General features: G+C 46.1%; 2 protein-coding genes across 2 annotated transcripts; both read left to right on the top strand.

Annotated features, from left to right (window-relative positions):
- The first annotated feature begins 13,042 nt into the window (after window positions 1-13,042).
- Window positions 13,043-13,894, top strand: LOC149383267 (uncharacterized). The gene has a single exon (XM_089627729.1). The coding sequence runs from the start codon at window positions 13,043-13,045 to the stop codon at window positions 13,892-13,894; it is 852 nt and encodes a 283-aa protein (XP_089483855.1).
- Window positions 13,895-22,134: 8,240 nt separating this feature from the next.
- LOC149383268 (snurportin-1 protein) lies at window positions 22,135-24,465 on the top strand. The gene is made up of 7 exons (XM_089628130.1): window positions 22,135-22,622; window positions 22,709-22,895; window positions 23,007-23,257; window positions 23,343-23,457; window positions 23,564-23,656; window positions 23,732-23,875; window positions 24,146-24,465. The coding sequence occupies exons 1-7, from the start codon at window positions 22,246-22,248 to the stop codon at window positions 24,260-24,262; spliced, it is 1,284 nt and encodes a 427-aa protein (XP_089484256.1). The 5' UTR covers window positions 22,135-22,245; the 3' UTR covers window positions 24,263-24,465.
- Window positions 24,466-25,422: the final 957 nt, after the last annotated feature.

The following is a 25,422-nucleotide window of genomic DNA, read 5'->3' on the forward strand; positions in this document are numbered from 1 at the left end:
AAGATGCCTACGTGGCGCACGTAAGACGCGTAAAGGCGCAGCCCGTAAGACGCCTACATGGCGCAACGTAAGACGCCTACATGGCGCAACCTAAGACGCCTACATGGCGCACGTAAGTCGCGTAAAGGCGCAGCCCGTAAGACGCCTACATGGCGCAACCTAAGATGCCTACATGGCGCACGTAAGTCGCGTAAATGCGCAGCCCGTAAGACGCCTACATGGCGCAACCTAAGACACCTACATGGCGCACGTAAGTCGCGTAAAGGCGCAGCCCGTAAGACGCCTACATGGCGCAACCTAAGACGCCTACATGGCGCACGTAAGTCGCGTAAAGGCGCAGCCCGTAAGACGCCTACATGGCGCAACCTAAGACGCCTACATGGCGCACGTAAGTCGCGTAAAGGCGCAGCCCGTAAGACGCCTACATGGCGCAACCTAAGACGCCTACATGGCGCACGTAAGACGCGTAAAGGTGCAGCCCGTAAGACGCCTACATGGCGCAACCTAAGACGCCTACATGGCGCACGTAAGTCGCGTAAAGGCGCAGCCCGTAAGACGCCTACATGGCGCAACCTAAGACGCCTACATGGCGCACGTAAGTCGCGTAAAGGCGCAGCCCGTAAGACGCCTACATGGTGCAACCTAAGACGCCTACATGGCGCACGTAAGTCGCATAAAGGCGCAGCCCGTAAGACGCCTACATGGCGCAGCCTAAGACGCCTACATGGCGCACGTAAGTCGCGTAAAGGCGCAGCCCGTAAGACGCCTACATGGCGCAACCTAAGACGCCTACATGGCGCACGTAAGACGCGTAAAGGCTCAGCCCGTAAGACGCCTACATGGCGCAACCTAAGACGCCTACATGGCGCACGTAAGACGCGTAAAGGCGCAGCCCGTAAGACGCCTACATGGCGCAACCTAAGACGCCTACATGGCGCACGTAAGTCGCGTAAAGGCGCAGCCCGTAAGACGCCTACATGGCGCAGCCTAAGACGCCTACATGGCGCACGTAAGTCGCGTAAAGGCGCAGCCCGTAAGACGCCTACATGGCGCAGCCCTTAAGACGCCTACATGGCGCATTTAAGACGCCTACATGGCGCACGTAAGACGCCTACATGGCGCAACCCAAGACGCCTACATGGCGCGATTTGAGACGTCCACGTGGCACAATCCGGCACACGTAAGGCACCTACGTAGCATGGCTGACTCGCAGTTGAAAATACTTAAGAACGCAAACCATCCAAGTGACTGGCGTGTTTGAAAAGGTATCCTGCCGAGGTAAAAGGATGAACAAAATCATTGACACAAACAAGTGACCATCCATGCATGCCGTAGAAGATGAATGTGCGAAAAGATTCATAAAAATAAATAGACAACTCCTCATAAAAGAAAGGTGCAACTGCCTCAAAACCTGGAACGCGGAGCATTTGAGGCAGTACTATCTGTAGCTAGCGTCCCCCGCTTTTTTATCGCTTTTATTTCCCATTTTCAATAAGGCCTACGAGCCAATGTTTTATGATTCAAATTTTCTCGCAAGTTTTTCGCAAAAGTAATAAAACTCAAGTTTTCCGTTTCAAATTTTGTTTTATGCAAGTTTTCTGGTTATCAAACAATTAATTTATAACCCAAAAACTTGGGGGGCTAGCTATGGTAAGGAAACTCTCAAAAGAACACGCTCCACCAAAAAACTTAAGACGCCTACATGGCGCACATAAGACGCCTACGTGGTGCAACCCGTAAGACGCCTACATGGCACAACTTAAGACGCCTACATGGCGCACTTAAGACGCCTACATGGCGCAAACCAAAGACGCCTACATGGCGCAACCCATAAGGCGCCTACATAGCGCAACTTAAGACGCCTACATGGCGCACGTAAGACGCGTAAAGGCGCAGCCCGTAAGACGCCTACATGGCGCAACGTAAGACGCCTACTTTGGCGCAACCTAAGACGCCTACATGGCGCACGTAAGTCGCGTAAAGGCGCAGCCCGTAAGACGCCTACATGGTGCAACCTAAGACGCCTACATGGCGCACGTAAGTCGCGTAAAGGCGCAGCCCGTAAGACGCCTACATGGCGCAACCTAAGACGCCTACATGGCGCACGTAAGTCGCGTAAAGGCGAAGCCCGTAAGACGCCTACATGGCGCAACCTAAGACGCCTACATGGCGCACGTAAGTCGCGTAAAGGCGCAGCCCGTAAGACGCCTACATGGCGCAACCTAAGACGCCTACATGGCGCACGTAAGTCGCGTAAAGGCGCAGCCCGTAAGACGCCTACATGGCGCAACGTAAGACGCCTACATGGCGCACGTAAGTCGCGTAAAGGCGCAGCCCGTAAGACGCCTACATGGCGCAGCCTAAGACGCCTACATGGCGCACGTAAGTCGCGTAAAGGCGCAGCCCGTAAGACGCCTACATGGCGCAACCTAACACGCCTACATGGCGCACGTAAGACGCGTAAAGGCGCAGCCTGTAAGACGCCTACATGGCGCAACCTAAGACGCCTACATGGCGCACGTAAGTCGCGTAAAGGCGCAGCCCGTAAGACGCCTACATGGCGCACCCTAAGACGCCTACATGGCGCACGTAAGTCGCGTAAAGGCGCAGCCCGTAAGACGCCTACATGGCGCAGCCTAAGACGCCTACATGGCGCACGTAAGTCGCGTAAAGGCGCAGCCCGTAAGACGCCTACATGGCGCAGCCCGTAAGACGCCTACATGGCGCACGTAAGACGCCTACATGGCGCAACCCAAGACGCCTACATGGCGCGATTTGAGACGTCCACGTGGCACAATCCGGCACACGTAAGGCACCTACGTAGCATGGCTGACTCGCAGTTGAAAATACTTAAGAACGCAAACCATCCAAGTGACTGGCGTGTTTGAAAAGGTATCCTGCCGAGGTAAAAGGATGAACAAAATCATTGACACAAACAAGTGACCATCCATGCATGCCGTAGAAGATGAATGTGCGAAAACATTCATAAAAATAAATAAACAACTCCTCATAAAAGAAAGGGGCAACTGCCTCAAAACCTGGAACGCGGAGCACTTGAGAGAGTACTATCAGTAGCTAGCGTCCCCCACTTTTTTATCGATTTTATTTCCCATTTTCAATAAGGCCTACGAGCCAATGTTTTATGATTCAAATTTTCTCGCAAGTTTTTCGCAAAAGAAATAAAACTCAAGTTTTCCGTTTCAAATTTTGTTTTATGCAAGTTTTCTGGTTATCAAACAATTAATTTATAACCCAAAAACTTGGGGGGCTAGCTATGGTAAGGAAACTCTCAAAAGAACACGCTCCACCAAAAAACTTAAGACGCCTACATGGCGCATATAAGACGCCTACGTGGCGCAACCCGTAAGACGCCTACATGGCGCAACTTAAGACGCCTACATGGCGCACTTAGGACGCCTACATGGCGCAAACCAAAGACGCCTACATGGCGCAACCCATAAGGCGCCTACATGGCGCTACTTAAGACGCCTACATGGCGCACGTAAGACGCGTAAAGGCGCAGCCCGTAAGACGCCTACATGGCGCAACGTAAGACGCCTACATCGCGCAACCTAAGACGCCTACATGGCGCACGTAAGTCGCGTAAAGGCGCAGCCTGTAAGACGCCTACATGGCGCAACCTAAGACGCCTACATGGCTCACGTAAGTCGCGTAAAGGCGCAGCCTGTAAGACGCCTACATGGCGCAACCTAAGACGCCTACATGGCGCACGTAAGTCGCGTAAAGGCGCAGCGCGTAAGACGCCTACATGGCGCAACCTAAGACGCCTACATGGCGCACGTAAGTCGCTTAAAGGCGAAGCCCGTAAGACGCCTACATGGCGCAACCTAAGACGCCTACATGGCGCACGTAAGTCGCGTAAAGGCGCAGCCCGTAAGACGCCTACATGGCGCAACCTAAGACGCCTACATGGCGCACGTAAGACGCCTACATGGCGCAACCTAAGATGCCTACATGGCGCACGTAAGTCGCGTAAAGGCGCAGCCCGTAAGATGCCTACATGGCGCAACCTAAGACGCCTACATGGCGCACGTAAGACGCGTAAAGGCGCAGCCCGTAAGACGCCTACATGGCGCAACCTAAGACACCTACATGGCGCACGTAAGTCGCGTAAAGGCGCAGCCCGTAAGACGCCTACATGGCGCAACCTAAGACGCCTACATGGCGCACGTAAGTCGCGTAAAGGCGCAGCCCGTAAGACGCCTACATGGCGCAACCTAAGACGCCTACATGGCGCACGTAAGTCGCGTAAAGGCGCAGCCCGTAAGACGCCTACATGGCGCAGCCTAAGACGCCTACATGGCGCAACCTAAGACGCCTACATGGTGCACGTAAGACGCGTAAAGGCGCAGCCCGTAAGACGCCTACATGGCGCAACCTAAGACGCCTACATGGCGCACGTAAGTCGCGTAAAGGCGCAGCCCGTAAGACGCCTACATGGCGTAACCTAAGACGCCTACATGGCGCACGTAAGTCGCGTAAAGGCGCAGCCCGTAAGACGCCTACAAGGCGCAGCCTAAGACGCCTACATGGCGCATGTAAGTCGCGTAAAGGCGCAGCCCGGAAGACGCCTACATGGCGCAGCCCGTAAGACGCCTACATGGCGCATTTAAGACGCCTACATGGCGCACGTAAGACGCCTACATGGCGCAACCCAAGACGCCTACATGGCGCGATTTGAGACGTCCTCGTGGCACAATCCGGCACGCGTAAGGCACCTACGTATCATGGCTGACTCGCAGTTGAAAATACTTAAGAACGCAAACCATCCAAGTGACTGGCGTGTTTGAAAAGGTATCCTGCCGAGGTAAAAGGATGGACAAAATCATTGACACAAACAAGTGACCATCCATGCATGCCGTAGAAGATGAATGTGCGAAAACATTCATAAAAATAAATAAACAACTCCTCATAAAAGAAAGGGGCAACTGCCTCAAAACCTAGAAAGCATGCGCTAAAGCAAGTGCGCTAAAGGGAAATATCCTAGTAAGCAAGCGCTAAGACAAGTGCGCTGAATGGAAAAACCTAAAAAGCATGCGCTAAAACACTTGCGCAGGAAAAATAAAGAAAAGAAAAGTTCACTCGGCGGGACCGTCGCCCACAGGGTCGGCCCCGTCAAGTGGTGGGAATAGCGAATCGAAGAAGTCGAAGGTGACCCCCCGAGAAACATTCTCGGTAGCTGTGGCGTCCCGACACTCCACCGCCGCCGCATGTCTTGCCTCCTCGACTCCGACATCAAAGTCATCTTGAAGGTCGGACGCAAACTGTTCCGCCGCGGCTTTCTCCTCGGTGATCCGGGCCACATCCTTCGCCAAGGAAGCGCTCTCACGCTCCGCACGAACACGGGCAGCCTCGCTCGATGTAAGCTGGCCCTGGAGAATGCCAACTTCCTCTGTGCGAGACTCCAACTGACGTCGGAGGTCCCGTGCTTCGCTCCGAAAGACCTCCGTCGATCGAGTCGCCACCTCGAGGGCTTGACGTTCCGTCGATAGCTCCTCGGCCATCTTCGCCACCGCCGCCTGAGCACGGTCGCACTTGCCGCGGGTAACTCCCAATTCCACGCGAGCCTCCTGAAGCTGCTCGCGGAGACTCGCAAACTCCGCCTTTGAGTGAGAACCTCGCTCGGCGTGGGCCAGCTGAGACTTCGCTTGAGCAAGCTCCTCCTGGGCACGACTCATCCGCCTGATGAGGTCGTGAAGGATCTTCTCGCCCCGAGTCGCTCGAGCAAGCACCTGAGAAGGCAAAAAGACAGTTTAGCAAAAGACAGATTCATCGCAAACGAGGCAAGGGAAACTCACTCTCTGTGCATCGGAAACGCCGTGACGAAAGAACTCCACGTCACTGCTGGCCACAACGCTCTTCCACATCTTCATCGAAGATTGAGCAAGGCCCAGGGAACATTCCCCCCTAACCTCCGCGGCCTCCACGTCGACCATCGAGTTCACGCGCTTAGAGTCCGAAGACGTGTCTGGCAAAGCCGAGGAGGAAGGTCGCTTCAAAGAAGCGCGAGGACCGCTCTTCGCCCGATGATCGGTATCGAGTTTTTCCCGACCATCCCGCGCAGCAATCCGACGACGAACCGCCGCCAACGACTTCGGGTCCCGGGAAGCCTTCGCTAGACGAGCTCGAGCCCTCGCCCTAGCCGAAGAGACTGCAAAAGCGACAAAGTCAAAACCCTAAGCTAAAAACAAAAGCAAGAAGTACAAAACGTCGACATACCTTGAGGATCGCCGCTCGAGAGAGATGATGCGGGAAACTCGGACAAGGGGCCGAACCGGAGCGGCGCGTCACCGAAAGCCTCCGCCGAGACCCACACCCCTGGTCGTCGATTGTACTTCTCTGAATCGATGATCAGCTTAGTATTCCGGCGATCGCGGGCCACAAAGAAACTGGGTTGCCCGGGCGCAGGAAAGACCGCGATGAGATTGCGAAAATCACTCACGGTCATCACCCGCTCAGTCTGGCAATGCCACTCCATATGGCACATCGCCACTATGCGGTAGAATGCCGGGCTCATCTGACATGCGTGCACCCCCAGACGGGCGAGAAGCTGCTGAACGATGGGTTGAAACGGCAGCCGCAACCCGCATTTGAGACTCGCAACTGAAACTGCGGCAAAACCACGACGAGGCCGGAAAGGACGGTCGTCCTTTAAGGGACGGAGAAGCACCACGACGAGACCGACGAATGTCCGGTAGGTGAGCGAGCTCGAAGCATCAACCCCCGAACAATCGAAGTCCTCAGGAGCAGCAAGGCCCTCCTCGGGATACCACTCCATCCTAGCAAGCGACCTCGCCGATACCAACGCCTCTGCGTCAGGGGTCCCGGGCTGAGGACCCCCTGGCTCCACGGAAGGGCTCCGGCCCTCCGACACAACCGCGGCAGCCGCCGGCGGCACCTCGGGACACTCCGATGCGAGGCCTTCGGCCCCCGGACATGTCTCTGACTCACCTCCGGGATCTTCAGACTCGGGACCAAAGTCGTCCACGCAGTCTATCTCGTCGAGAACCGACTCTAGCAGAGTCACCGCGTCCGCGTCCGTAGCATCTCCCGGCACGCCTTGAGAGTCCAAGTCGGACTGCGGCACGTCGGGGCGGGCTTTGCCGTGAACCCCCTCGCCAACTAACTTGATCACGAGACGAGGGGCAGGTTCCCCGGACACGGGTTGATCAGACTCCCCACTTGTGTCGCGCCTAGCTGGCACGCACTCTTATTGAGGCTGAGTAGCAGGCGCGGTCGCGCCCAGCTCGCCTTCCTCGAGCCACTGCTCTACTCCTCTTGGATTCTCTTCCACGTGCAGAGGAATCTCCTCTAATCCCGCGAAGAGATCGTCCTCTACATGTTCAGAACCCTGAAACAAGAGAGAGAAATCAATCTCGGGACTCTCAGTTGAGAAAAGGGGAGGAACACCCATAATGCAGACGTAAAAAGAAACAAGCGTAGAGAAAGAGAGAAAAAAATAAAGTGAGGAATAAGAGAAGAGGGGGGGTCTATTTATAGACTTCTAGGGGGGTAGGAGTCGAAATCCTACTCCCACAAGGAGCAAAATCGGAGAAAAAAACTCCAAAAAGTCGGAGTTCTCCCGCGCAAGGTGAACCAGACCCGCGCAAGGGGCGCGCCGCGCGGGTCGCGCTGCACAGACCGCGCGCCGCGCCGTCCAGGGCGCGCGCCGCGCGGCCCCCTCAAAAAAAAAAAAAAAAAGAAAAAGAAGGAAAAAGATTTTTTCTTAGGGTCACGGGACTCGGGAAATATTTTCCTCAAACACCCAACTAGAAGGACAAAAAGTTCATCGCTGAGACGCCTCCCGAACGACGAACTTGGGGGGCTAATGTTGTCGGTCGTTTTCGGAAAACCCGAGACGCCAAGAAGGCACGTCGCTCAAAGGGCCGATGGTCAGGCCGGAGGTTCTGAAGAGCGGCAAATCTTCAAGCCCTCGCCCAAGTTCTTGACTCCTCGAGTCGAGCTTCGCTCCTCGAGTCGAGCCTTGAGTCAATCTCCTCGAGTCGAGCTTCGCTCCTTGAGTCGAGCCTTGAATTGTTCCTCGAGTCGAGCCTCGAGTCATTCTCGAATCGCTCCTCGAGTCAAGCCACTAGTCACTCTCGTCGAGTCGAGCTCCGCTCCTCGAGTCGAGTCACTCTCGTCAAGTGGAAACCTTCCTATTTCACGTGGGAATAATGGTATTCGAAGGCCCGCCAGAGCCCGGCAAGACGAGCCGTTCGCCGCGCGCACAACACGCTACGCCGGCCAGCCATGCACCGGGCAGCGCGCCGCGCCAGGCAGGCGCGGCCGGACCAGAACGTGCCCGCGCCGCGCATGCGCCGCGCATCCTGCGCCACGCGTCCTGCGTCGCGCATCCCGCGCCGCGCCCGGTGACCCGCGCGCCGCGCCCCTTGCGCCGCGCTTTGTGCGCCGCGCGCGCCGTGCGCCTCCACTTGATGGCATGCGCGATCCTAGTCCCACATGGACGAAAAAGGGACCTTCTAAGGCCTCCAAACACCTATATAAACCCCTCCCATTGAGGGGAAAGTGATCCCATTGAATCCTATTCAATTCAGAAAATTCTCTTCATCTCCTCTGCTTCTCTGGATGCCATATTTGGCCTGAAGCAGATTCTCTTCTCTCTCCTTCGTTCTCAGAGGTTCTGAAGCACTCACGGGGACTTCCCGGACGTCGCTCCCCTTGACCGAACGTTCTCCGGTGCTCAAGCACGCCCCTAGGGTTCTCGACTAGAGTTCCCCTCGCGCGTCTAACACGCTAGACGCGTACGCGATCTCCGAAGTTCTGAGACGCTGCCGAGGACTCCTCGCGCCCCGTCTCCTTCGTCGAGCACGCCTCTCCACCAAGGCTCCGCACCTCATACTGCGTGTTTCACGCTTGAACTACGTTCTGACCTGATCCCATACACGGGTACGTAGGCAGCCGACAACCAAGGCACGGTCACTCCTCATCCTCACCCCCCACCTCTCCCGAGAGGCGGGTTGATCGGAGAAAACCCTAGCTCGAGACTATCGAGTTCACACTCTTGGCTCGGGTGCGATCACTTGGTTCGGCCTTGGATCGAACCGCCCGAGGTTTTAAATAGTTGTTCATTTTCGTGCGACAACAAAAACTTTACTAAATAATATTTCAGCGAGAATTTACAAAAGTATCTTCTCGTGGGCAAGAATTCCTAACAAATCTTTATAAATTTTCTCGTAAATGTATAAATATAAAATACTATTCTTCGAATACTTATACAAAAAATGTGCTTCATCGCCTTAAAAGTTCCCATTAGTGTCTTTGCGATGCACATCTGTCCACTTGTCAAGAGGCAGATCAAAAGTTTCGTTTTCTATTACGATGGTAGGGGCTTATATCCATGTTCAATAGCCTAGCAGGCACTCTCGTCAATGCCTTTGAGAAACGTAATCCACTATCTCAATCAACCACAATTATAGGAATATTAAGTTAGACAGAACTCTTCTTTGCTAATACCTCTCTTCAATGATTATCTCCAATGGGTAGGCTTCAAACCCAACTTGAACCAGAGACTCATATCCCTGTATTACCCCGATCTTTCACCGAAGATCAATAACACACCTACACGACACATAATATCAATCTTAGTATGACTATACAAAAGCTGATCAATGCTTGTTGTCGATGAAGTTCTCAGGAAATAGATGGCAGGCAAAGAAAATACGGCTTCGTGAATAGCCAAACAGTTGAAGAACCTCGTTCACCAAAGATACAAACCCCAGGTGGATTTATATATGCTTAGGTTCTGAAATCCTACGCGAAAATTAATCAAATGAATCCCTACAGGTCTGAGATAACATCTCCAAGCAAATTGAGTAACTAACCAACGTCGTAGTTACTTGATTTTTGCGTAACGAAAAAGATGCAACTGCCATGACTGCTAGTTGCGTAAGTTGCTTGAACAACTCGTTGTTGCTACGGCTTGAACAACTGTGTTACAATTTATTTTTCCATATAAACTATGCCATACAATATAACAACAATATATACTACGATGGCTTCAATATTTGTAATAGTATGGAGAACAACCAAAAATAAAACAGATCAATCGCAAAAATACACTGCGAACAACCCATTGTTGTTCTAAGACTTTGTCCAGGATTAAGACATCGAAAAATATCATAATTTTATAGAAAATAAAGTTAAACATTAATTTAAATAACCAAACTCTTAATAAACTGCACAAAATTATTCTATAAGTGTTATTAGTGCGTTAAGTCTTAGTTTTGACCGCTTCTCCATTCACGATTATACTGGATCTAGTATGATTTATCCAATGTGTTTGATTTTCAATAAAGTCGTAAAAAAGTTGTTGTACATAGATATTTTCGCCTATAATATCAAACATATATACTAAGATGTCTTCAATATTTGTAATAGTATGGAGAACAACCACAAATAAGACTGAGCAACGGATAAATGCACTGAGAAAAACCCTTTGTTGTTCCAAGACTTTGCACATCATTAAGACATCAAAAATATTATAATTTATACAAAATAAAGTGAAACATTAATTTAGATACTCCAAACTCTTATAAGCTGCGGAAAATTATTTGATAAGTGCTATTAATGCGTTAAGTTTTAGTTTTTATCACTTGTCCATCAACGATTATACTAGGTCTAGTGTTATTTATCCAATGTGTTCGATTTTCACTAAAGTCATTAAAAAAGTTATTGAAAATAGATATTTAATGTTATAATATCAAACATATATACTAAAAGGGCTTCAATATTTGTAATAGTATGGAGAACAACCACAAATAAGACTGAACAACTGATAAATGCACTAAGAACAAGAATCAAAGGACCAGAATCACTTGGCTCAAGAATGGAGATAGAAATACCAAGTTCTTCCACCGAAAGGCGACCACCCGAAAAAAGAAAAATCTGATCACTGGTATTCTCGATGCCAATCAGGTCTAGTCCTCCTCCCCAATTGTGAAAGAAAGTACAATTTCATATTACTTTGACAATATTTTCTCGTCCTCTAACCCCTCGGCGAGAAATATTGACGATGTGATTCAATGTGTACAACTAGCTATCATAGATGCCACCAATGACAAGCTCACTACCATTCTCCGAAGATGAAGTTCAAGCTGGATTCCTTGGTACTGACCCCAACAAAGCTCTTAGTCCCGAAGGTTTCTCGGGTATCTTCTTCCAAAAAATATTAGGAAATCATCGGCCCAAGCGTGACCAAGACTTGCCTAACATCCTGAACAACAAGCAAGGCCTCGGCTCCCTCAACGACACCGTTTTTGCACTCATTCCAAAGATCAAAGATCCGAGACGGGTGTAAGACTTCCGCCCAATAAGTCTATGAAACGTCGTCTAAAAAGCCATCTCCAAATGCATTGTCAATCGCCTAACTATCACAATGGAAGAGACGATGTCGGAAAACCAGAGCGCTTTCATCGAAGGCCGACAAATCATCGACAACGTCATTATTGGCCTCAAAGGCATCCACACCATGAAGTGCGGAAGATTCAGCAACAACTTTTGTGGCGCTCTTAAGTTGGATATGTCAAAAGCCTTCAATAGAGTAGAATGGCATTATCTTTAAGTTATCATGCTCCGCCTTGGCTACGCCACCTCATGGATCGAATTAATTATGAGATGCGTCACATCGGTGAAATTCTCCTTTTTGTTAATGGCGAAGTCAAAGGCCACATCAAATTCTGTAAGAGGACTTCCACAAGGAGACTCGGTCTCACTTCTCATTTTCCTCTTTTTCTCGGAGGGGCTCTCGGTGCTCCTTCAAAATACGGAGAACGTTGGTTCGATTAGTGGTCTTCGATTTGGAAATCCCGGTCTCACAGTTTCACACCTCTTCTTCGTGGACGATAGCCTCATTTTCTTCAAACCAAAGAAGGAAGAGAAGTAAAGAAGTGCTTAGAAACCTATGCCCGAGCGTCGGGGCAAATCATCAATTTCGACAAATCGGGAGTTTGCTTCGGGGAGAAAATTAAAACTAACGATGGAGAAATGGCAGCATGCACTCCAAGTCAAACTCACTTCCAGTCACGACAAATAACATCTGGCTTCCTATGTCTGTGGGTTGCAACATATTCAAGATCTTCGATTTCATTAGAGAAAGGGTTTGGAAGAAAACTAAAGGGGTGGAAAGGCTCTTTCTTCTCCGCAGCTGGCAAAGAGATTCTCATTAAGGTGGTTATTCAAGCTATCCCAAGCTACGTTATGAGCTGTTTTAAATCCTAAAACGCCTCACCTTCGATATTCACAAGCTCGCGGCCAAATTTTGGTGGGGAAGCACCAATGAAAAACGGAAATTGCATTGGGGCATGGGACAAGCTATGCACCCGGAAATCTGCCAGAGGACTCGGATTCCGCAATCTTGAGTGGTTCAACAAATTGCTTCTTGCCAAAGTCGAATGGCGCATCTTTCGACGCCCCTCCTCTCTTGCTTCAAGGGTCCTCGCCGAGAGCTACCTTTCAGCCAACAATTTCCTATACGCCACCTGCCCAGGATAGCGTCTAGCCTCTGGCTATGGGTTCTATGGGGTCGGGAAATCATCATCTGAGGCTTTCGCTAAAGAATTTGCTCTAGATCCTCACTGGATGTCTGTAAAGACCGATGGCTCCCCCGTCCCCTGATTTCCATATTCGCAACCCAACCCGAATTCCAAAAGGCACCAAAGTCACAGACGTGAAGCTTCCCCACAGAGATTGGAATAAAGAGCTCATTCACTCCTATCTCGACGAGGACGAGGCGCTTGAAGTACTAAGAATCCCTTGGACCATATCGCGCAACACTGACACTATCTACTGCACCACACCGTTGACAGTGAGTTCACGGTCAGTGGCTATCGAGTTGAGGCGGACAAACATGGCACTGCCACGGCTCAAGAAGGCCCTTCCAATCCCCGAGCAACCAAGCTGTGGTGGGAATCCATCTGGAAACTAAACATCCCACCAAAACCATTTCGCGTGGAAAGTCTCCCGTAATTGGCTCCCGGTGGCTGTCAACCTTACTCGGAGAGGCATGGAGGTGGACTCTCTCTGCGGCCGATGTAAGAAGAAACCGGAGTCGATCTTCCATGCAATCTGGACCTGCCCTACTAGCAAAAAAATATGGAAATCAACACCTTGGTGGCGGTTAGTCAAAATCAACTACAACGAAGACATGATCGGGTTCCTAAATGGGATCAAACACGAACTGAAACCTGTTGACTTTGAAAACTTCATCACGGTCACATGGAACGTATGGAATTCCATAAATGATGTTGTTTTCAATGACAAGATGCGTCTCCCGACGGAAATCGCCAACTGGGCGATGAATTTCTTAGAGAAATTTTGTAGCTGCAACCAGCGCCCATCTCCAACCCCAAAGCTCCCAGGCCACAACCCTCGATGGTCCTCGCCACCAATGACTATTACAACCCTAAAAATAGATGCCGCTTTCATCGCAGATGTTTTCCAGCATGGCTTTAGGGGTCTTCTCAGAGATTGCAATGGAAAGGTCATCCTCTCCTTCATTCATCACTGTCAGCATCCCCTAAGCCCAATCATTGAGGAAGGGTTTGCTATCCGACGTGGACTCGAGACTTGTCGCGATATCGGCATCAACAGCGTGGTGCTCCAAATAGATGGCAGCTCCTTATTAAAACTTCTCTTAAACAACAGCTCCCCGGCGAATGAACTCGGCCTCCTCCTCAATGACATCCGGCTCTTATCACATGACTTCTCTTCTTTTAGTGTCTCTCACACCCCACGAGAGTGTAATCTAATAGTTCACAATCTGGATAAAATGGCCATTCACTATGACTCTTATGTTTACTGGTTTTACAGTGTTCCTCCCAACATGTGGGAGATCACACTTGCAGATATGCCTTGACCAAATTCCAAGTGACATCTTTTCTCATTGAAAAAATAGTATGATTTATCCAATGTGTTCGATTTACAATAAAATCATTAAAAATGTTATTGAAAATAGATATTTCAGGTTATCATATCAAACATATATGCTAAGATGTCTTTCATACTTGTAATAATATGGAGAACAACCACAAATAAGACCGAACAACTGATAAATGCACTATCATTAATACATCAAAAATATTATAATTTATAGAAAATAAAGTGAAGCGTTAATTTAGATACTCCAAACTCTTAATAAGCTGCAGAAAATTATTCAATAAATGTTATTAGTGCGTCAAGTTTTAGTTTTCCCCACTTGTCCATTAACGATTATACTAGATGTAGCATGATTTATCAAATGTATTCGATTTTCAAGAAAGCCATTGAAAAAGTTAATGAAAATAGATATTTTAAGTTATAATATCAAACATATATACTAAGAGGGCTTCAATATTTGTAATAGTATGGAGAACAACAAAAAATAAGACTGAACAACTGATAAATGCACTGAGAACAACCCTTTGTTGTTTCAAGACTTTGCACATCATTAAAAAAATAAAAAATATTATAATTCATAGAAGATAAAGTGAAGCGTTAATTTAGATACTACAAACTCTTAATATGCTGCAGAAAATTATTCGATAAATATTATTAGTGCGTTAAGGTTTAGTTTTGACTACTTGTCCATTAACGATTATACTAGATCTAGTATGATTTATCCAATGTGTTCGATTTTCAATAAAATCATTAAAAAGTTATTGAAAATAGATATTTCAGGTTATATATCAAATATATATACTAAGAGGGCTTCAATATTTGTAATAGTATGGAGAATAAATACAAGTTGTGGTAAGACTGAACAACTGATAAATGCACTGAGAACAACCTCTTGTTGTTTCAAGACTTTGCACATCATTAAGACATAAAAAATATTATAATTTATAGAAAATAAAGTGAAACATTAATTTAGAAACTCCAAACTCTTAATAAGTTATGGAAAATTATTCAATAAATGTTATTAATACGTTAATTATTATTTTTGGTCACTTGTCCATTAATGATTATACTAGATCTAGTATGATTTATCCAATGTGTTTGATTTTCAATAAAGTCGTTAAAAAGTTATTGAAAATAGATATTTTAAGTTATAATATTAATCATATATACCAATATGGCTTCAATATTTGTAAAAGTATGTAGAACAACCACAAATAAGACAGAACAATCACGAAATACACTGCGAACAACTCATTGTTGTTCCATGACCTTCCACAATTCACAATAATGAGAACAATTCTGAATATTCATAATCATAAGGAACTTTTCAAATATTTATGTAGAACAAAAGGTAAACTCAAATTATCAATGTACGTTGTCGATAGCTCCTACATGAGATTGTTGTGGACGATATGGACAATTTCTTGAATTGTGTCCTACTTTCTTGCATACCGTGCACTTGTATTTTTTTTTTATATAAACTCACATTGAGACGAAAATCGAGATAATCTTGGCCTTCCTTTGACTTTTTTCACCTCTGGCTCCAAAACCTGTATAGCTTTAACTTCTTCCGAGATATTGATCCATTGAGACTCCAAAGGAACATTGTAAATAGTTTCAGCGTATGCCAACATTCTATATTCTGAATTTTAGTATTTGGAGCAAAGTTGGTACACATATGCTCCAGTTTCATTCGGGTTTTGAAACCATGCGGCCGCTATTGCATGAATGTAAGGAATCTTTTCAAGATCAATGACTCGAAAAGTAAACTATGTATTCTCAAGTTCACGTTCGAAATGAAAACAACACCATTCACCACATATTATTCCTCATTCAGTTGCTAGCCAAATCGAATCTTGCTCTGAGTTTTTTTTGTCTATTGTTGGTGTGATTAGTGTAGTTACCGCTTCTGCATCCTATCGCCGTTTAAAAAACCATTCCCCATATTTTTTACAATAAAATTGATCAACGCAGTTATGGGTACTCTTTTGCATCCTTCAATATACTATCCAAGGTCTCAAGAATGTTAGTAGTCATAACTTCATACATATTGCCGGCAAAGTGAGCTCTAGACCCCTTTTGAAACTTCACATCATGTTTGAGATATTCGGCAAATTTAGGATATCTTTCGTGCATAACATTAAAATGCTCCCAAAACTCATCCATACGTATGCCAAAATTGCTTTCTTGAATAAGTCAATTGACATTGAACTCCTAAAGCTTTTTATGTTGAGTATAGCATGGAAGTAGCAAGCCCCGTGATGCACCATAGGATAAATTCGTGAACATGCATTTGCAATACTCTGATTCCTATCATAAATAAAACATAATTCTGGACTATCTGGTAACACCTCTTGCACCTTCTCCAAGAACCAAGACCAAGAATCGATATTCTCCGTACACATTCCCACACACCAAGCGATAGGGTAGGTGTGACTTTCAGTGTCTTGTGTAGTGGCAACTAACAATATCCATTTGTATTTATTTTTTATCCATGCCGCATCGATTGCAACAACTTTTCGCATGTTTTGAAATCTCTGAATGGAACTTGCTTAAACATGTTGCAATATGACGAGAGAATCGCAAAACTGTGTTGTGGAGTGCCTCTAATTAAGTCATTGGCAAATTGTCTTCCTTTCCAAGCATTCCAATAACGTACAAAACCTTAAGTTTGCTTCGCATGAATCCCATAAGAACTTTTGGCTTCGGAAGCTTGTTCCACTCACTATAGTGTCCTTTCATGCAAGCACCAATGAAACGACTCGAAGCTTGCCAATGACAGATGGATCTGTATCCTAGCGAACATGTGCGGAACCCATTCTATTTTCGTACAATAAATGTGTTTGATCCTAGCTCCTTTGTCACGCGCAACCTCCACTTGCATCAATACACACTACTTCTTTCAAAGATTTTGTTGACTTGACCACTTTCATTTCGAACTTTCCTCTGATGGCTACGAGGTTCATTTTGAGACTAAAATCTGCTTTGTTGAGAAAAGAATCACAAACTTTAACATTAGACTCATCATGCCTCTTAGTCTGGAGAGTTGTGTGTGAAACAATTTCAGGTTTGTCGAATGCACGGTCTCGGCTAGGACCATCATAAACCGTCTCATGTACGTTGTCGCATTCTTGCAAACTATTTTCAGTTCCATCAAGTATATAATCATCTCCACCCAAATTATCTTCTTTGTTCGCCTCATCGCGATCTTCCATTATAGCCTCATTGTCTCCCATTATAGCATCACTGTCCATACTTGACATACAATAATAAACATAATCATAACCATAAAAAATAGTAGCTATATTATTTTGAAAGTAAACAAAAATATATGATAGTTGCTAACCGGAATGAGACAAATTCAAATGATCATTTTCAACGGCAAGGCCATCTCTAACAATTTGACAATCAAAATAATCATTATATGCTTCATTCAGACCACCATGACCATTGACCCATACTATTTCCTTTCAATAAGTTTCTATATGCATGACATAAAAGACTCATTCCTTCTTTTTCTTGATACAAGAGCATCAAATCTTTAATGTCCGCATAATTTGAAATAACAACCGGCGCAACGTAGTCTCCAAATATGTGGCTAGGGGGGTCTGTGAGTTATTTCAATAGTGACTTTTTCTCGTTCATAGCTTGTTCTTTCATAAGTTGTATCCACCAATTTTGAAAACTTGGCACTTCTTTCAATTGCAAATCCTTTGGCCATACCAACTTCAATCCATTTCCAAGAGCCACCATCAATATTTTTCCATTTTTCATCACTCTATATGTGAACGTAAATGCAACTCATATATGCAAAATATTGTAAAATAATTTGGTTTAATAATTATAGTTGATCTCTAAGTATTGTAAAGCAAAGTTATAAAAATTATACATCAACTTCTCCTCTAAAAACTACAAACTATCCACATAACAAATGTACATTTTGAAACTTATTTCATATGTAAAAAAAAAAAAAACTTTTATCTATGAACCAACAATGAAAAAAAGCGAAGAACAACCACCATGAACCCATAAAATGCTCTTGTACAAAATTGGTTGTTCATGTCCAATAACAATTGTTCCACATCATTATTTGTCCAGAAATTATACTAACCTATTTAGCTGAATAATGAGTTTATTTATATAAACAATCATCTTGTAAAATCATATTATCATTCAAATTACAAATAACAAATAGAATAACCGAGAACAACCACAAATAACACGAGTTAGTTATTTAGTGTATTTGTGGTTGTTCATGACTGCAACAAATATGGAAGCTCAATGAAATTCGTTTTTTTTTAAAAAAACGAAAATGTTGCTTATATATGTAAAATAGAACTTTTTAACTTAACTTTAATTAACAAGATCTTGAAGCATTACTTTTTAAAAACTTGACCTTTCCTCCATTCACTTTCAATTTTTCAAAATCCACTTTTTAAACTTTTCAAATGGGAGAGGTTCACATGGCGGAGGAGTTCGGATCCGGATAGTGTTGGAGGAAGGGCTTGATAGATGTCTCTTCACTCCGGAGTGGAAGTTGTGCTTTCCGAGGGCTAAGGTTTTCCACCTTGAGTATTGGAGTTCAGATCATATTCCACTCCTTGTGACTTCTCATGGTAAGAGAACTAATTTTCCCCCGAGGAGATCGAGACGTTTCTTCTTTGAGGAGGCTTGGTGTGATGAGGAGGGTTATGGCCAACGAATTCGGAGTACTTGGGAGTCGTGTAGGGGGACGGGGCTGCCGGGCCTCATCGAGTCTCTTCGGTCTTGCAAGGACTCCTTTAGCAAGTGGGGAGTGGGCAAGAAGTCGGAATTGAAGGTCAAGATCGAGTTTCAAAAGGAGGTGGTCCGGAGGGCGAGGGACTCTAGTCTTGGAGTCGACCGCGGGAATTTGGGCCGAGAGCAAAGGAAACTTGATGCGCTTGTTGAGAATGACGAGAAGTATTGGAGACAAAGGAGTAGAGTTGCTTGGATGAAGTGCGGCGACAAAAATACTACTTTTTTCCATCGTAAGGCCTCGACGAGAAGAAAGAAGAATTGCATCGAGAGCCTCCTCGACGATGCCGGGTGCGGAGGGTCGGTGAGAAGGGTATCGAGGATGTTATTACCTCCTACTTTAAGGGGATTTTCACATCATCGAGACCCTCGTCGGAGTGCATTAGCAGGGTGGTGGATGGGGTGGGACCGCGAGTCTCCGCCGAGATGAATCGAGACTTGCTTCGTCCCTATGAGAGAGATGATGTGAATAGGGAGGTGTTCTCGATGGGACCCATCAAAGCGCCGGGTAGTGACGGGTTTTCGGCACTCTTCTACCAAAAGAATTGGGAGATTGTTGGGGATCGTGTGACCTTAGCTTGCTTGGAGATCCTCAACGAAGGAGGTCCAATATCGGACATCAACGACACCATAATCACTTTGATCCCTAAAGTCGACAACGCCTCAAAGGTTAGTGAGTTCCGGCCCATTAGTCTTTGTAACGTGATTTACAAAGTGGTTTCTCGATGTCTTGTAACGAGGTTGAAGGGTATTATGGAGGAGGTGATCTCGGAGAACCGACGCCAAATTTTTTGCAACATTATGGTGTGCTTTAAGGGGATCTACACGATGAAGAGAGGAGGCTAAAGCTTGGTTTCGCCGTGGAGTGGGTGGAAATCATTATGCGGTGTGTCACCTCGCTGAGCTATTCTTTCAACATCAACGGCTCGGTGTGCGGGAAAGTGGTGCCGGAAAGGGGCCTCCGCCAAGGGGATCCACTTTCACCTTTCCTCTTCCTTAATTGTGCGGAGGGGCTCTCTTGCCTTCTCAAGGAGGGGGAGAGACGAGGGGATATTACGGGGGTCCGATTCGGGCACGGCAATCTCCGAGTCTCGCACTTGCTCTTCACCGATGATAGCCTCATTTTTTTCCGTGCTTGCCTTGAGGAAAGTGAGGCGATTAGGGGCAGCCTTGCGACGTACTCCGCCGCGTCCGGTCAACTTATCAACTAAGCCAAGTCCGACATTAGCTTTGGGTGCTAGGTGGCGGAAGAGGATAGAGAAGACATCGCGTTGAGCCTTGGAGTGTCGATCACGGAATGCCACCATCGGTATCTCGGCCTCCCTACTCTTACCGGTAAGAGGAAGATTGAAGTGTTTAACTTTGTCCGAGATAGAGTGTGGGCAAAGATCAAGTCGTGGAGGGGTATATGGTTCTCCCAATCCGGTAGGGAGGTGCTCATCAAGTCGGTCCTCCAAGCTATTCCTAGCTATGCAGCGAGTTGCTTCCGGCTCCCCAAAACTCTTATCCCCGTCATTCACAAGGCGGTAGCGAAGTTTTGGTGGGGGAATAACGGTGAAGAACGCAAGATCCATTGTAAAGATCTCACCAAGCATAAGAGCGAGGGAGGGCTTGGGTTTCGGGACTTGGAAAAATTTAATCAAGCTCTAATCGCCAAGAGTGTGTGGCGTCTTCTTAGGAGACCGGGCAGCCTCATAGAGCGAGTGTTGCGTGCGAGCTATTTTCCGGGGGGAGACCTTCTTGGAGCGACTTGCCCCTCGGCCGAGTCTAGCCTTTGGCGCGGGTTAACGTGGGGAAAGAGGATTATTATCGAGGAGTCTCGGTGGAGAGTGGGAGATGGTTAGTCCGTGTTCATGAGTAAGGATAAATGGATTCCTCGATCCGATAATTTCTCCCTTGTCGACCCTCCTTTTATTCCGGATAATATGCGGGTGGCGGAGCTTATGAACTATGAAGGGGGGTGGAATGAAGCCTTGGTCCGAGACATGTTCGAGAGGGAGGATGCGGAGTCCATTCTTGCCATCCCGATGAGTCGTGCGAGTTCGGGCGATGTACTTCGGTGGCACTACTCCAAAGACAGGGAGTACTCGGTGAAAAGCGGGTATTGGCGGGCTAGTTTGAACCTTCCGGTAGCTAGATCGTCAACTCGTTCGGGGTATGCTACGTGGTGGAACACTCTTTGGAAACTTAAGATTCCGCCTAAAATTAAACTCTTCGCTTGGAGAGTTTGCAAAGGGTGGATCCCGGTGAACGTGATGCTCTGCCGCTGCCGCATTACCGACGATTCCCGCTGCTCCGTTTGCCGTGTGGGCCCGGAAACTGTCAATCATGCCTTGTGGGGGTGTCAGTGGGTAAGGAAGGTGTGGAAACTTACTCGCTTCGGGACGATGTTGAAGGAACTTCAAGGAGGGGAGGCGTTAAACATCTTCGCCAACGCCGTAGAGTCCGACGAGGTTAGTAATCTTGATTTCTTTGTTGTCTTGGTTTGGGAGATTTGGAACCATAGGAACAAAGTCCTTGCCGGTAACCCTACGTGGTCCCCCGAAGCGCTTGTGGAGTGGTCGGGAGGTTTCCTCGAGGAGTATAGAGCGGCGAACATGGGTTCCTCCGCCAAGGGCAGCAAGTCCGCGCTTGACAAGTGGCCGCCCCTGCCTCCCGGAGTGATGGCGGTGAGCGTCAACGCAGCCATCGACGATAGAGGGCACCGCTACAGCACCAGTTGTGTGATTCGAGACCATATGGGGGTGGTCGTGGCGTCGGAAGTCTCGACCAAGGCTCATGGGTTTGACGCCCCTCTTGCGGAGGCTACCGCCATTCTTAGGGGGCTATCGGGTGGTGGTGCAGTCCGATTGCCTCCAAGTCGTTTGTGCGATGAAGAACGGAATCATCCCGATTACGGAGCTTGGTACTATCTTGGAGGATATTAAGGTTATTATGCTTGGTTTTCATGACTTTAGTATCCTCTTCATCCCTCGTTCGTGTAATGTGGTACCCCATAATTTGGCTCATTTTTCTCTTGTTGTCAATTCGGAGGTTCGTTGGTCGGGGCATGTCCCGTCTTGTGCCGTCCGTGGTGTTTTTAATGATTTTCCGGTGATGTAACCACGGTTTTCATCCGCCATACATGAGTGTTTTAATATATTGTCGCGCGGTCCTGCCCACGTTTTATCAAAAAAAAAAATGCCAAGAAATCTCTAGTGAGATCGAGCTCCGAGACCTGAAAAACAAAAAAACGTTTTGAATGAGGCAGGAAGCAAAGCAATAACAAAAATTAAAGGGGGACACTCTCCTCATGAGTTAAGCCTCTAATGAATTTTTAGCCTCTCTCGTGAGGTTTCATTTTTTTTTTTTTTTTTTTTTGTAAATAATTTTTTTTACTTGTTATTTTATCAATAAAAATATGTAAACATATAATTCTGCCCATTACCTCGAGCAACTATTGATTTAGGGCTTTTTTCTAAAGCATGAGGGCCATTTATTTTAAAGGACGCTGGTTTGATCCAAACGATGTCGTTTTGATCCAGTGACAGAGAGATAGCTTAGTAACGTTCGTCGATGGCGTCACTGAACGATCTCCGGAGGCCGTACAAGAAGCCGGCGGTGTCCGACCAGCAGCGACGAAGAGAACTCACGCTCCGGCGGCAGGAGCAGAGCCGCCGCGACGCGCAGCTCCACGCGCGGCGATTGGCCTCCACTCTCCTTTCCCTCGACCGACCGTCCTCCTCCTCCGACGAGGCCGAGAACATCGAGGTCGGAGCTGAACCAGAGACCGAGCACCGTTCCCAGAAAGAACCGGAGGCTCCGCCGAGGGACGTCGACGACGTTCGCGAAGCTTCGAAGCTGAGAGGAAGCGAGGCTCGGAAGTGGTTCGCGAGACAGCTCATGCTTCCCGAGTGGATGATCGACGTCCCCGATCGATTGCCTGACGACTGGTTCGTTTCCACATTCACACACAGAATCTTGTCTGATTTTCTATTTGAGTTTAGGGATTTGAAATTTGGCTTTTCGTCCTAGCTAGGTTTGTATTCGCGAGGCCTTCAGGGAAGAGATGTTTCGTCGTGGCTTCAAACGGAACGACGATAAGTCGGCAGAGAAACGGGTCTGTGCTTCACCATTTCCCGTCAGCTCTTCCGAACGGAGCTCGGACCAGAGACGGCTCAGGCTCTGCTCACTCGTACTCAATTCTCGACTGCATATTCCACGAGGTACATACCCAACAAAGATCCTTGCTTTTCCTGTTTTTATCATTGATTGATGAGAGTTCTACATCACACCTCTCTGGATATTTATCATTCTTTTTATTTGGTTGTGAATAGGGCGATCAGACTTATTACGTTATCGACATGTTGTGCTGGCGAGGCTATTCTTTGTACGACTGCGGTGCCGAGTTTCGGTTCTTCTGGTTGAACTCGAAGCTCGCCGAGACCGGAGCTTGCGATCCTCCCTCGCGGTTCCACAAGTTCAGCTTCAGATTGGTTCCGGTTTACTCGTGCGATCTGGCTGGTCTTCAATCGGCTTACGAGGGAGTCATGCCATATGTCAAAGACGGTCTGTCGTTCTACAACAAGTACGAGTCTTTTTTATGGAAGTTTTTAAGTCTTAATGTTCGTAATAGACAATACCGATGATGTTTTGGTGTAATGGTTTCGTAGGAATGCACATTATCAACCGGGAAATACACCGTTGGCATTGGTTTGGAAAGACGAGCGATGCAGTGAGTATGTTATTGATACCGACAACAAAGGAAATGTCCTGAGCCAACAACAGGTATTTTTTGTGCGATGCAAAAGCTTTATCGAAGGCTCTTTTTTTATTTTTATTTTTTTTCCCGGGTATTGGTGAGGAATTTCCTTTCTTTTCATTTCATTATTAGATAGTTTTGGAGCTTCAAGTTGATCACAAGCTTACAACATCCGATGATCCTCCGGTCGATTTTGGCTGCTTAGATTTGGAGTTCATCCAAAAGGTATTGCTTATCATCATTCCATGAGAATGGTTATTCTATGAATGCTTAATGATTGTTACTCTTAATGCTGTTTAGATGGGTTTGGAAAGTGGAAGTCTTCTTCGTTTTTCCATTGGTGATGGAGGATTGAGTATTATCGATGGGAAGCTCGAGAAGGCTGATTTACAGTACCTTGGAAAGTGCAATAGAGTTCGGGCTTTTGCAGATAGTTACTCGAAGGTTTGTGAAACTAGATCTACATGCGGAATTCTACACTTTCTTGGCCTATCTTCCATTTTAGTGGTCTATAGGTTCTGACCATGATAATATGTCATGCTAAAATCACCAAAAAGTAAACCTGTATATGCCTAAATAACTTAATCTAGACACACTGGTTTAGTCTTAATTTGTGCTGTTACAAATAGAGAAATCAATTGGACCTTATTGAAGGTTTTTTTTTTTTTTTTTTTTTTTTTTTTTTTTTTTTTTTTTGGGATTTTACATGTACAGGTTATGTTTCAATATATGGTAAGACACTCTCCTCTTAGTATCGCTGATATTGTGGCATCGATTAACTCCTCACCTGTGGAAGGAAATAGACCAACCGACATCGACATGGCTGGTTGATGTCGAGAACCGAGGTAACAAGACCTCGAATGTCTGTATATTTTGTTACAGCTAATTGCAAGTCCAGATTTCCTGTCCAAAATGTTAAGCAGTTGGTTTATACTTTTTCTGTCTCCAAAGTTATATTTATTGAAAAACCCTTTCTGTTGGTAAAGTCACACTTCTAATTAAATATTGTTCTTAGTCATTATCTTGAAAATTCATTTTTGGAGGAGACAGCATTATGCCGTTGTACTTAGGATCAGAAAGAAATTTAATCAGTTGATCACGAAGAACATACATAGAATAATATAGGGGGAAAGAAACTTAATATTCTACTAAGCTCTACCGCTTTTATTTATAACACATGACAAGAACACAAAACGTTTATACTTAACGCTAACATGGTTTATTAAGTAAGAGGCAAGAAAACGGATAATAAAGACTAATCGGGTCTTTTAGAGTTTTAAGAAGCCAAAGTACTGGCTTCGCAAATGTCTCGGCTCACCTCTTAGCCAAGTTCTCGTTAAATTTTACTAGTTCCTTAACTTGGGAAAACATCGTCTCATTACTGCTGCCAATATTATAGCTAATAAACATTTTTTTTATATATGAATGAATGCCAGTTTATATAAAATAAATAAATATAAAACAAGAACGAGGATAACTTGAATGAAATTCCCAAGCGTCTCTATTTCTATTATTTATTTTCTCAACCACCTAAGAGTGTTAGAATATTGTAAATAAATATAGAATAAAGTAGTAGTAATTAGTTTATTTGCTAAATCAATTAAGGGAAAATGACACATCTATACCCTGTGTTTAAGTGAAATGTCGAGTTTAACCTTTGGTTTTAAAAAATGTCGAGATTATACCATCTGTTTAACTAAAATGACAAAATTATACCCTGAAACGGAAAACAGTGCCACAAATCTTTTTTTTATTGATTTTTCATTGACGTTGACTATAATATTTATATGTAAACACCAATTATCTTTATTCATTTGCGTCATATATGTAATTTATTTAAAAACCAAAAAATAAACAATAGGTCTCTTAATCGTGAAGAACGCAAAAAGAGGCAAAATGGTTAAAATCGACAGTTGATAGTCATCAAAATTACAGATTCGAATGGAGAACCCATGATTCAGAGTTGCAATTCGAACACAGAATGAAGTCAT

The sequence above is a fragment of the Urtica dioica genome, chromosome 10, assembly GCF_054948205.1.
Source record: "Urtica dioica subsp. dioica isolate 48M chromosome 10, U.dioica_male_clone48M_v1_H2, whole genome shotgun sequence".
NCBI lineage: Eukaryota > Viridiplantae > Streptophyta > Magnoliopsida > Rosales > Urticaceae > Urtica > Urtica dioica.